This window comes from Abramis brama (genome assembly GCF_963993115.1).
Source record: "Abramis brama genome assembly, chromosome: 1".
NCBI classification, from domain to species: domain Eukaryota; kingdom Metazoa; phylum Chordata; class Actinopteri; order Cypriniformes; family Leuciscidae; genus Abramis; species Abramis brama.
The window spans coordinates 739,550-752,999 of record NC_139963.1 but is presented as its reverse complement, the minus strand read 5'-3'; the positions used below and the strand labels follow the sequence as shown (position 1 = coordinate 752,999).

At 41.4% G+C, this 13,450-nt stretch overlaps 1 protein-coding gene across 3 annotated transcripts; it reads left to right on the top strand.

Moving 5' to 3' along the window:
* Positions 1-1,125: 1,125 nt before the first annotated feature.
* On the top strand, positions 1,126-13,058 carry LOC311091239 (uncharacterized protein). Of its 3 annotated transcripts, none has more exons than XR_014608030.1 (6): positions 1,130-2,389; positions 3,347-3,520; positions 10,900-10,959; positions 11,455-11,555; positions 11,660-11,703; positions 12,683-13,058. XR_014608030.1 is itself a non-coding variant. In XM_084127058.1 (6 exons), the coding sequence occupies exons 1-6, from the start codon at positions 2,347-2,349 to the stop codon at positions 12,729-12,731; spliced, it is 444 nt and encodes a 147-aa protein (XP_083983184.1). In that variant the 5' UTR covers positions 1,137-2,346; the 3' UTR covers positions 12,732-13,058. The 3 variants fall into 3 exon arrangements, 2 of the variants coding, with proteins under 2 accessions (XP_083983185.1, XP_083983184.1); XM_084127058.1 differs by having other exon boundaries at positions 1,137-2,389; positions 11,455-11,528; XM_084127059.1 differs by having other exon boundaries at positions 1,126-2,389; positions 11,660-13,058.
* The last annotated feature ends 392 nt before the right edge of the window (positions 13,059-13,450 follow it).

The window sequence follows — 13,450 nt, the reverse complement described above, 5'->3', positions numbered from 1 at the left end:
CTTCAATTTTACCTCGTTTTAGCCAAACACACCCAACTATTACATGTCATAGCAACGGGCGGCGAAAAGGTAAACAGAGATCGTGCCTCCTAAGATGGCGCCCACGTCCCATAATGCAACACTGCGTGACGTACCTTCACATTCCCTTATAGCAGTGGTTCTCAATTCCAGTCCTCGTGACCCACTGCTCTGCACATTTTGTATGTCTCTCTTATCTGACACACTCAGTTCAGTTCATGGAGTCTCTCCTAATGAGCTGATGATCTGGTTCAGGTGTGTTAAATAAGGGAGACATACAAAATGTGCAGAGCAGTGGGTCACGAGGACTGGAATTGAGAACCACTGGCTTATAGGAATAAGGAATATATATATATATATATATTATATATATATATATCCTTATATATAAGGAATAATATTCCTCTCTTCTCCTGTCTTTCCTAATTCCATTTGATCATCTTCCACATCCGTATCATCAACACTAACGAGTGTCTCTGGTCCATTTCCATTATAATTTTTCTTATATTTTGACATAATCGATTTCGCTGCAACTGTAGTTTTCCTCTTCTTCGTGTGTTTTACAGGAGGGTTTGGAACAGCTGAACAGTTGCACACCGACACCTACTGCACTGGAGCGGGACATTATACCACATATATCTCTAAATCCTGTTTAAAACCTCTTAAATAGAAACAAATGATTCATAATTCAAAAATAGAGCTGGATATGGCCAAAAAACATCATAATTTGTTTGTTCACAATTAAACTCCACAGAGTAAGCTACCTTTTAATGTAGGGCCCACATTTATTTTTTTATTTTTCTTCCTAAAGTGTGTTTTATTATATTTTTCTGGATTCTATGTTTTATGATTGAATACAAATGTAGCATCAAATATGATGTGTTTTGAAATGAATAAAAACTTTCATTTTAAATGTAATCAGCCAGTTTCAGTGTGTGTTTAACAGTAGTTTTTCTCAGATGAAACGGGGGAAAGCTTGTGAAGTGACTCTGAAGAGCAGCTCTGGAGATGAAGATCATGTGGAGTGTCCTCATGCAGTGAGACTGTGTGTGTGTGTGTGTGTGTGTGTGTGTGTGTGTGTGTGTGTGTGTGTGTGTGTGTGTGTGTGTGCAGATGCTGAAAACACCGAGAGCCTCATACCTGTTTGAGTTTGTGTAGGAGACTGTTGTCATGTTGATTTATACTGTGTGATAGGCTGTTAGATTAATCCATTTAGACAATCAGCCATAGTTTCATTAAAACATATATAATTCTTTTAAATTTCTCTTTACATGTTTATGTAGATCCCCTTTGTGCAGCTGCAGCGGAGAGCCCAGAGAGCCCAGCCGAGGAGTGGACGAGGCTGGCGATAGTGACGACTGCTCAACTGGAGACGGCTCATCCGGACAATCCCACAGGCAAAAAGCTGAAGAAGAGAGCACAGCTATCTGCCGGATCAGGTGCTGGGAGGATGGCGAGAAGAGGCGTGCAAACGAGCATTGGAGTGCAGCCGACAGCAGTGGCTCGTCTGAAAACACCACTGGGAGACAGGCGTTCCCTCTTTACTGGGTGGCCAACACAAAGCTCAAGAAGAGAGCACAGCTATGGAAGGGCAAGGGGAAATTCACTTCCCAAAAGGCAGGCACCACATAGTCTATCCCAGTGTGTCACTGACTGTGTTGCACTTGGCAAAAAACACAGTAAATAGACAATGTCGGAAGTTCAGTTTTTTTCTTTTTTTTATAAGCCTGAGGTAGTCGTGCTTCTCCGGCTGCTGTCTCCTCTGTTACGGCCTCTACTGCGTCCTCATCTGGCTCCAGTGGCCAAAGGACGAGACAGAGTTAGATGACAAGCTTTGTGAGAACACCAATTGGCCCTGTCAAACAAAGCAAAGTGGATGTGGAGTTATCTAAAATGATTGCACTGGATTTTCAACCTTTTTCAATCGTCAGTGACACTGGATTTAGAAGATTCTAGAAGGCAATTGATCCATCATACATTTTACCGAACCGAAAGACTATATCAAACACTCTGATGCCACAGCTCTACAGCAGAATTAAAGAAGAGGTGAAGGTGAAAGTCAGCAATGCCTCTGCTGTGTGTCTGACGACTGATGCCTGGACGTCTCGGACAACTACAAGTTTTATGGCAGTCACTTGTCATTTTATCGATGAACATTTTACTCTTTCATCACCTCTTCTCGACTGCTTTTCATTCACTGACCGACATACTGCTGACAACCTGGCAGCCGAACTTACAAAGACATGTGAAGAGTGGGAATCTCAAACAAAGTGGTGCTTGTGTGACTGACAATGCCAGCAACATGAAAGCAGCTTTCCGGAAAGCTGAATGGAAGCACTTGCCATGCTTTGCCCACACATTGAATCTGATTGTGAGGGAAAGCTTAAACCACATTCAAGGGACAGTGACACAAGTCAAGAGTGTTGATGAGTTTGTCTATCTATGTTTGTTCATGTTTATGCATGTTCATGGTATGAAGCAGAGGTGCTATCAGCATCTGGATGTGGTGGACCAGTAAATGTCTACAACACACTCTTATTTCTGTTTAAGTTAGGAGTTATTGTAAAGAGTTTCATGTCATTGTGGGAGAATCTGCACCAGTGGCTGAGCCAGAAGGGTGTCCCAGTGTGGAGAAACCGCATCAGCGTTTGTTGAATTATTGTTATTCTTACCATAAATTAAATCACGTGATAGTATTTATAACTTGAATTGACAGTTAATTTATTTAGTTTGCAAATAAAGTCTTTCTCCATTCTCCTCTACCTGGCGAACTGCTGTTTAGGTGAGCGCATTTACGTTTACATTTATTAATTTAGCAGACGCTTTTATCCAGAGCGACTTACAAATGAGGAATACAACAAGCACTTTGTCTCGAGAGAAAGCAGTAGCAGGAGAAGTGCTAGCAATACATGGTGTCAGTCACTGTCTGGAACAGTGAAAGCAAGGAGAGCACTTTCTGTGAAGATGTTTGTTGTTATTTTAACAGTCGTGAGGAGAATGCAGTTAAAGGCCTACTTAAAAAAATATATATATCTGAATACAGAAAATGTATTTATTTTATAACAGCATATAACCTATACACTATATTATCAGAGCATATATGTTCATACATCATTTATATAGAGCATATATGTTCATACCGATACATGGCAACTGCTCAGAATCACCGTCATTTAGAAATAAGATCACGTGGGTGTTTGAATCGAGATCACAATCTTTTAACAAGTAATTGTGCCGCTCTATCATATAGTAGACAAACAAAACTGAACTTTAAGTCATTATTCACTAACAATCTTTCCCTCTGCTGCCCTGCTTAATCCCCCAACAGCTCCAACGGGACCCCCAGCAGCACTTATTGGACCACCGAAGTCCCCAATTGGACAGTCAGTGTCCCTTTTAGCACCCTCAGTACACCCACAGCAGCCGCTATCCCAGAACCTGGGGAAAAGACCCCACTCCCCAGAAGGACCTTCAGCAGCCTCCCCAGTTTCTCTTGAAAAAGGTAAAAAAGGAGCTTTATGAAGAGTATTATAAATAAGTTGTAAGCCCCACAAAACCATACTCTTACTTTGTGTAATGTGAAACTGTAAACAAATTCAGAGTCCAGAAACATTTATTAGTGGTGCTTTTTTGAAAGCATCACTATTGTTATTGCTCATACTTATTATTATTCTTTTTTTTATTATTCTGGACAAAGTTTGGCGCGAAACTCGCCCTGCACCGTTTGTCACAGACCCCTGAGTGAGGCGTCAAATCGAGCGGCTCATTGAGGAGAGGTGTGCTATGACTTTTCTAAGCGATCGGGTGTACGATGTTCGCACAGCGGACGAAAAAGCGGCCAAAAAAGTCCCATTGACTTTACATTGGGAGTTCTAAAAATATTTGAATCCCAACCGACGTTTTCACACACACAGACTCCAAAGGGCCTGACACCCCTGCATCTCTCCCTCTCTCTCTCCCTCAGAGGATTTATATTATCAAGCAGCCAATAAGTAATGGCCTAAAATCTTCATAGCCACACCCTAGCAACCAGTTTCAGCACCCTAGCAACCACTAAGAGCTCCCTAGCAACCACCCTAAACAAAAAAAAAAACATTTTTTTTATTTTTTTTATTTTTTAAAGCAATTTTACTCTCATGGCCTTGCGATATCGCTCCATGCTTGTGCCTATTCGGCCATAGGCACGAGGCACTCGTTATTAAAGATTTTAAGAACTCTATAAAAACTCCATAGTAACCATATTTGACAACTACCAACCACCTAGTAACACCATAGCAACTACCAAAAATACCTTAGCAACCACCCTGAACACCCTAGCAATGTCTAGAAATGCTCTAGTAACCACCAAAAAACTCTAGCAACCACCCAGAACACCCTAGCAACTGCCTAGCAACCACCCAGAACACCTAGCAACTGCCTAGCAACCACCCAGAACACCCTAGCAACTGCCTAGCAACGCCCTAGCATCCACCCAGAATACCATAGCAACTGCCTAGCAACACCATAGCAACCACCCAGAATACCCTAGCAACCGCCTAGCAACGCCCTAGCAACCACCCAGAATACCCTAGCAACCGCCTAGCAACGCCCTAGCAACCACCCAGAATACCCTAGCAACCGCCTAGCAACACCATAACAACCCCCCAGAACACCCTAGCAACTGCCTAGCAACACCCTAGCAACCACCCAGAATACCCTAGCAACCGCCTAGCAACACCATAGCAACACCATAGCAACCACCCAGAATACCCTAGCAACTGCCTAGCAACGCCCTAGCAACCACCAAGAATACCCTAGCAACCGCCTAGCAACCACCCAGAATACCCTAGCAACCGCCTAGCAACACCATAGCAACCACTCAGAATATCCTAGCAACTGCCTAGCAACGCCATAGCAACCACCCAGAACACCCTAGTAACTGCCTAGCAACACCATAGCAACCACCCAGAACACCATAGCAACCACCCAGAACACCCTAGCAACCACCTAGCAAAGCCCTAGCAACCACACAGAACACCCTAGCAACCACCTGAACAACATGAATAAGCCATATCTCAGCACCAGAACATCGTACAGACATGGTTGTTGGCTCGTTTGCAATCATGTACAACACCCTAGCAACCGAGTGGCGAGTTTTGCCACTGCAAGCACCACTCACATTTTCTTCAGGAAATGTACATTCTAGTTATTATTATAATCCTAAAAAAAAATTACACAACTGTTTTCAACATTAATGATAATAATAAATTACACAGTGTGTCCGTGAGCAAGGCAGTGAAGGTACTTTACTCCAGGGGCTCCAGGGGGATTGTCCCTGTAAATGCACTGTAAGTTGCTTAGGATAAAAGCTTCTGCCAAATGCATATATATATATATATATATAAATGTTTCTTGAGCATCAAATCATCATATTAGAATGATTTCTGAAGGATCATGTGACACAGAAGACTGGAGTAATGATGCTGAAAATGCAGCTTTGATCACAGAAATGAATTACGTTTAAAAATATAATCAAATAGAAAACAGTTTTTTTAAATTGTAAAAATATTTCACAATATTACTGTTTTTTGCTGTATTTTGGATCAAATAAATCCTTGGAGCCTTGGAGACCGGAAGTCTTCTTTTAAAACATTAAAAAATCTAACCGTTCTACTGATTTTGGCCACCACTGTATATACATTTTAAAACGATTATATGATTAGAACCTCTCATCAAATTCCATGAACTGCTGCTGTTTCATTACTTGAACTAGATGTACCGCATGGCGGTACAAAATATGACCGCCGCTCAGGCCTGCACTGGCTTTCCACAAAAATATATGACGTGGAGCAATTTGGCTGTATTGCGTGTTTATGTATACAAGTTGTATATTTTAAAAGACTGTCTGGAGTATTCCTGTGGATCATGGATAATTTAGAGTTTTGTAATTATTTGCCATTACTATTTAAGTTTTATATCAAAAGTCATTAGTTTAGACACTTAACATCCATAATGTGAAAACGTCACATCCATAACAGTGGTTAACAGTAAAAAGCGACTGAAGTGCCCTTGAGCAAGGCACCTAACCCCTCACTGCTCCCCGAGCGCCGCTGTTGTTGCAGGCAGCTCACTGCGCCGAGATTAGTGTGTGCTTCACCTCACTGTGTGTTCACTGTGTGCTGAGTGTGTTTCACTAATTCACGGATTGGGATAAATGCAGAGACCAAATTTCCCTCACGGGATCAAAATAGTATATATACTTATACTTATACATACTAAGTATGAAAAATCTGTGTGTTTTTTTTCCAAAGGACTCTCCCATTCAATTTATACAAACCTCTACCAAACGGTTGAGGTGCCTGTTGATGGTAAAAGTCTGTTATCTGACTTTGGCATGGGTTTGTTGTGTTTTACTGAAATAAAAAATAAAAATTCCCCAAAAAAGTGGTTTTATCTTGTAGCCCTGGTCCCAGAGTTTTAAAAAAACAATGTTAACAAAATTAAACTCATTCCCACTATACCTAGTAGAACACTTAAGTAAATGTCCCATTGAAATTAATGGGATTTTATGGATTTAGGTGAAGAAAGTGTACACATAATACATTTTGGTCTGTACCATGAAGAGAAAACTGATTCAACTATATAAACTATATATTTTCTAAAAGCGTAGACTCTCAGGATGTGATCTAACATGGCATGAAACATGTCCCACCCACGTCATTAGTATACTGCCCAAGCATAACACATTGGGTATTGGTAAATCGGGTATATGGCTGATACCTAAAAAAAGTAGTAGTATGTGCATGTCTGTCTGTGTGTGTGTGTGTGTGTATGTGTGTGTGTTTGTGTATGTGTGTGTCTGTGTGTGTCTGTGCGTGTATGTGTGTGTGCGTACATGTGTGTGCGCGTGTGTGTTTGTGTGTGTGTGTCTGTGCATGTGGATTTGTATGTGTGTGTATGGGTGTGTGTCTGTGCCTGTGGATGTCAGTGTGTGTGCATGCTTGCGTTTGTTTGTATTCCTGCATGTGTGTGTGTGACAGTATCATCCTAAACCAGCAACCCTTCGCTCAACAGCACCATCTACAGGCCGATGAGTGTACAGTCACTAAATGTGCACATAAATGAATTTATTTTATACCCCCCCATGGATGAAATTCTACAAAACTTAGCATACCCCCAGAGGATGTCAAGTTAATCATACACATGAAATATGGTGCAGTTCTGAACATCTCCACTGAAGATAGGGGCGATTAAAGCAGAATAATATTGCATTTTAATTTTTTATGGGAGGGGCGCAAATCACAAATGAGTGATTATGGGCTAGGTTGATGTGGGCCCTTAAGACCAACATACCATAAAAATTTCTTCATCCTCGGTTCCACGGTTCAAGTAGTTATTTAGGAAAAACTGGGTTTTTTTGGGTTTGGGGGGGCCCAGCGCGGGGGGGGAGTGGCCCCCGGGGACCAAACGAAATTTTTCCGTAAAAGTCTAGTGGGGCTACATGCCCACCAAATTTCATGTTCCCCGGTGTTTCGGTGTCCCTGGTATTGTTGACGGAAAATTCAGTAGATTGACGGGGAAAAAAAACTAAAAAACTTTGACAATCGATTATGGGCTAGGTTGATGTGGGCCCTTAAGACCAACATACTTTGCAAATTTCTTCATCCTCGGTGCCACGGTTCAGGTAGTTATTTAGGAAAAACTGCATTTTTTGGGTTTGGGGGGGCCCAGCGCGGGGGGGGAGTGGCCCCCGGGGACCAAATGAAATTTTTCCGTAAAAGTCTAGTGGGGCTACATGCCCACCAAATTTCATGTTCCCCGGTGTTTCAGTGTCCCTGGTATCGTTGACGGAAAATTCAGTAGATTGACGAAAAAAAAAAAAAAAAAAAACTTTGACAATCCCTATATGAGCGCTCTCGCTAGCTATGCTAGCGGCGGTCATAATAATATTGCATGTTAATTTTTTATGGGAGGGGCGCAAATCACAAATGACTGATTATGGGCTAGGTTGATGTGGGCCCTTAAGAGCAACATACCATCAAAATTTCTTCATCCTCGGTGCCACGGTTCAGGTAGTTATTTAGGAAAAACTGCATTTTTTGGGTTTGGGGGGGGGCCCAGCGCGGGGGGGAGGGGCCCCCGGGGACCAAACGAAATTTTTCCGTAAAAGTCTAGTGGGGCTACATGCTCACCAAATTTCATGTTCCCCGGTGTTTCGGTGTCCCTGGTATCGTTGACGAAAAATTCAGATGACGAAAGAAAAAAAAAAAAAAAACTTTGACAATCGATTATGGGCTAGGTTGATGTGGGCCCTTAAGACCAACATACCATAAAAATGTCTTCATCCTCGGTGCCACGGTTCAGGTAGTTATTTAGGAAAAACTGCATTTTTTGGGTTTGGGGGGGCCCAGCGAGGGGGGGGAGTGGCCCCCGGGGACCAAACGAAATTTTTCCGTAAAAGTCTAGTGGGGCTACATGCCCACCAAATTTCATGTTCCCCGGTGTTTCGGTGTCCCTGGTATCGTTGACGAAAAATTCACGGGGGGCCCAGCGCGGGGGGGGAGTGGCCCCCGGGGACCAAACGAAATTTTTCCGTAAAAGTCTAGTGGGGCTACATGCCCACCAAATTTCATGTTCCCCGGTGTTTCGGTGTCCCTGGTATCGTTGACGAAAAATTCAGATGACGAAAGAAAAAAAAAAAAAAAACTTTGACAATCGATTATGGGCTAGGTTGATGTGGGCCCTTAAGACCAACATACCATAAAAATGTCTTCATCCTCGGTGCCACGGTTCAGGTAGTTATTTAGGAAAAACTGCATTTTTTGGGTTTGGGGGGGCCCAGCGAGGGGGGGGAGTGGCCCCCGGGGACCAAACGAAATTTTTCCGTAAAAGTCTAGTGGGGCTACATGCCCACCAAATTTCATGTTCCCCGGTGTTTCGGTGTCCCTGGTATCGTTGACGAAAAATTCAGATGACGAAAGAAAAAAAAAAAAAAAACTTTGACAATCGATTATGGGCTAGGTTGATGTGGGCCCTTAAGACCAACATACCATAAAAATGTCTTCATCCTCGGTGCCACGGTTCAGGTAGTTATTTAGGAAAAACTGCATTTTTTGGGTTTGGGGGGGCCCAGCGAGGGGGGGGAGTGGCCCCCGGGGACCAAACGAAATTTTTCCGTAAAAGTCTAGTGGGGCTACATGCCCACCAAATTTCATGTTCCCCGGTGTTTCGGTGTCCCTGGTATCGTTGACGAAAAATTCACGGGGGGCCCAGCGCGGGGGGGGAGTGGCCCCCGGGGACCAAACGAAATTTTTCCGTAAAAGTCTAGTGGGGCTACATGCCCACCAAATTTCATGTTCCCCGGTGTTTCGGTGTCCCTGGTATCGTTGACGAAAAATTCACGGGGGCCCCAGCGCGGGGGGGGGAAGTGGCCCCCGGGGACCAAACGAAATTTTTCCGTAAAAGTCTAGTAGACCAACATACCATAAAAAATTCTTCATCCTCGGTGCCACGGTTCAGGTAGTTATTTAGGAAAAACTGCATTTTTTTGGGTTTGGGGGGGCCCAGCGCGGGGGGGGAGTGGCCCCCGGGGACCAAACGAAATTTTTCCGTACAAGTCTAGTGGGGCTACATGCCCACCAAATTTCATGTTCCCCGGTGTTTCGGTGTCCCTGGTATCGTTGACGAAAAATTCACGGGGGCCCCAGCGCGGGGGGGGAAGTGGCCCCCGGGGACCAAATGAAATTTTTCCGTAAAAGTCTAGTAGACCAACATACCATAAAAAATTCTTCATCCTCGGTGCCACGGTTCAGGTAGTTATTTAGGAAAAACTGAATTTTTTTGGGTTTGGGGGGGCCCAGCGCGGGGGGGGAGTGGCCCCCGGGGACCAAACGAAATTTTTCCGTACAAGTCTAGTGGGGCTACATGCCCACCAAATTTCATGTTCCCCGGTGTTTCGGTGTCCCTGGTATCGTTGACGGAAAATTCAGTAAGGTGACGAAAAAAAAAAAAAAAAAAAACTTTGACAATCCCTATATGACCGCTTTCGCTAGCTACGCTAGCGGCGGTCATAATAATGCCTGTGTTTGCCCATATTTTAGGACATTGTTTGGGTGTTTCGGTGTCTTCCTATTCGTGGTGCACAATATATTGACTCACTATCATTATTGCAATATCACGTTGTGCAATATCATATGAAAATGTTGCAGAAAGTATGCAATATTTCGTTTATTTTGTGGAGAGATGCGTCCGTTGACTGTGTGGCTTAGTTGTATTCGATTTAGAGTAATTGTTTCATTGGCCAGTTGCCGTCACATGCACGTGACAGGGCAACATACCCTATAGAACACCACATGATGAGCGTGGCTCTGGGAGACAACGAAAAAATGGAGATCGGAGGCGAAAAATATCAGAAATGGGGCCAATCAACTTTTGTGTTTTTACATATGTTTAAGAATATCTAAATTAATATCGTTATCACAATATTCATGATCAATATTCCAATATCACATTTTGTCAATTTCGTGCAACCCTAATTCCCATAGACACTTTGATGGAAATTGATTTGCAAGATCAACTGTCTATTCAAGGTTATAAAGTTGTGGAATGATAGGCTATTTTCAGCTGTGATTTCTTCACTGTGATGACATTATTCCAAACTGATTGTACAAGTCCTTCAGCGGCTTTAGCCTGCTAATGGCAGAACCTGGTTATCCTTAAAGGAATAATTCACCTATAATGCATCATTTATGTATCAAGTGCTCACCGTGTGCTGCCTTCAATTCCTGAAACAAAGTTTTAGTTGTTCATGGAAAGACATTTTGACAAATAAAGCCCAGTCTTCATTATAAACTGTGCTTAAATATTTTTTACATATTTTAAATGTTTCTCTGTATTTAACAGATGAAGGTGTGGAAGGAGGCTGCCCTGCTCCCACTACTGTGCGGCCAAATAAAAGGAAAGGTGTGTTGATGTACTGCTTGTCCAGCTTTCTGAATAGGAGTGTGGTCTGAATGCCACAAAATTGATTAGTATAAGCTGCATAACCTAGCTACAGTCTTCTGGCAATTATCTGGCAACATAATAGCATACATAGTCAGAAAGTAACATACATTTTTTTTGGTTTTGGTTTTCACAGTCAAAAACATGTTAGTCTGCTATGAGAAAGCGATTAACAACTCCCAGGCAGCACAATAGAGATTCATTTGAATTCATGGATTTAACTTGTCTTTGTTTGCCAATATATTTATCACAACTGCCCAACCCTAAACTTTGTGTTGATTACAGTAAATTACCAGTGTTCAATACAACTTCTGTTCCATAATAACTACAATATGAAAACTGTAACTAAGTACAACCCATGCTATAGCTTAATAACCACTTATCATTATAATAATTGTATAATGGCTTGTTTATTGTAGTGTTAAGCTTTGTGAATGTACATTTTTTTCCTTTCAGAATGCCGACATACAGTGACAGGGAGCCAGGATTATTACCCTGTGAAGAGGGTTGCCAAATACAGAGTTATCAAGGTTAAATACCACTAAAACACTATACAGGTTACATAATGTTCTTTTATTGGTGTAATGGTCTTGGAAAAGTATTGGTGATTGGTATGACTGCTAAACATAGCAAATATTTGAAAAAGTCTCACTATTTTTAGGGCCAAAAATGGAAGCAAGTGGAGTGGGAGCCATGCAAACTCTGGTATGTACGACCTCTCATGGGGAACACATAGCCAATTAATTTTAACATGTACAGACTATTGACATATGTTAGGTAAGATTAAGGTAAGATTTGTCTATATAGTTCATAAATATATTATTATAACCAACACAAAGTGTCTTAATAAGGTGTTGGGCTACTACGTGCCACCAGAAGAGTTTCATGTTCTTTGGCATAGATTCTCTAAGTCTCTGAAATCTGGGGAGCTCCATTCATCCAAAATATATGCTTTCATTTGGTGTTTTGATGACGGCGGTGTCCAAAACCATAACAGCTTCAGTCCAAAAAGTTGTTATGGTGGCTCTTGGTGGCCCAACACCTTACTAAGACACTTTTTTTTTTCTTGATTAAGATGTTATGCCCAAACTACACGGCCTGCATTATGTGAAGACTAATATTAATATGAAGTCTTATCTGTAGTTACATTGGAGTTCATTTTTAATGAAGTTTCTCAAAAGTAATGTAATCGTGACATTTTTCATTTTAGGACCTCATTCTCATAAATCTACAATACAGAGATACAGAAATTGTATGTTACAACATTACTGCCTTGCTTAATAACTGGATCAATATATTTAGTGTCAGCTTGTGATCTTCATTTGTCACATATGTTGTCTCACAGTAAAATGTGGACTTCACATTCCTCATTTTTGAGTTACTAAGAAAAAAACAAGTGAAGATAAACCTACCAAAAATGTAAAACACTTTGGAGTATTGTGCACACCAAACAGTGATTCATGTCAGAAACATAACAGATTATAGGATTTTCTTGTCTTAAAATAATAATTAAGGCTTTCCTTGCATTGTAGTTGACTAACATTAGCCTACTGTGATGTAATGAAACCCCACTAAAACACAGCTATTGGAAAACAGCTACAGGAGCTTTAATGTGTGTCTTTGTGTCTACAGTTCATGTGCAGAACCAAAACATCTAATTGCATATTTCCTTATTGTGTTACAGTGGAAAGAAGTGGCCATTGGAGTGGGTGGCGGATATGGACACTTGTTAGTGCTCCCATCAGGTGCCCAAGAAGGTGCTGGAGCACTGTTATGTGTTTTTTGTTTTTTTGTGATAGTTTGCCTTTCTTTCTTTCTTTCTTTCTTTCTTTCTTTCTTTCTTTCTTTCTTTCTTCTTACTGTTGTGAACAAACGCTTCTTGCGACTGGACCCTTTCATTGCCTCTTTCAGGTGTATTTCATTTTGCACTTTATATTGGGTATTAATACTTTCATGTTTTACACTCCAATTATTGTCAGTTTTGTGCGAGTTTAGTTATGATTTGTCATTGTTTACTGTGCTTTCATCAATAAAACATTGAGGAATGAATTTGTTCTTTATTTTCAGACACACTATTTATTGAATTGTACACTTCATTATGTAACATAAACGACTCTGGGTAAATGCGAATTAGCTCAAGGATATAGGGAATTTTGGAAATATTAATAATCATAACTCATGGTCATAATAATTCAGAAATCGCATGTACATTTACTTTATCAATTATCGAGATTACCTTGTTCTGTAACTGGTCTGGTCATCAGTCATTCGTCCAGCGAATAAATGTGAGATTATCACAGTTAGGAAGGGGTATCCCTTTACAAACTCCAAGAAAGTTTTATCTTCTGGCCACGAATATCAAACTTTCTGAGTTTATGAATTAAAAACTACTCAAGGTAGTCTATAATATCGAGCTTGTAGCTTAATTAGATCTTTTAATTTCATTGACTTT

What these genes read in the sequence shown, in the direction of transcription:
- LOC311091239 (XM_084127058.1), top strand. Translation starts at nt 2,347, where the DNA reads ATGGAAGCACTTGCCATGCTTTGCCCACACATTGAATCTGATT. An exon ending in GCGGCCAAATAAAAGGAAAG is followed by an intron (nt 10,960 to 11,454) that starts GTGTGTTGATGT and finishes TTTTCCTTTCAG; the next exon opens with AATGCCGACATACAGTGACA. An exon ending in TGGGAGCCATGCAAACTCTG is followed by an intron (nt 11,704 to 12,682) that starts GTATGTACGACC and finishes ATTGTGTTACAG; the next exon opens with TGGAAAGAAGTGGCCATTGG.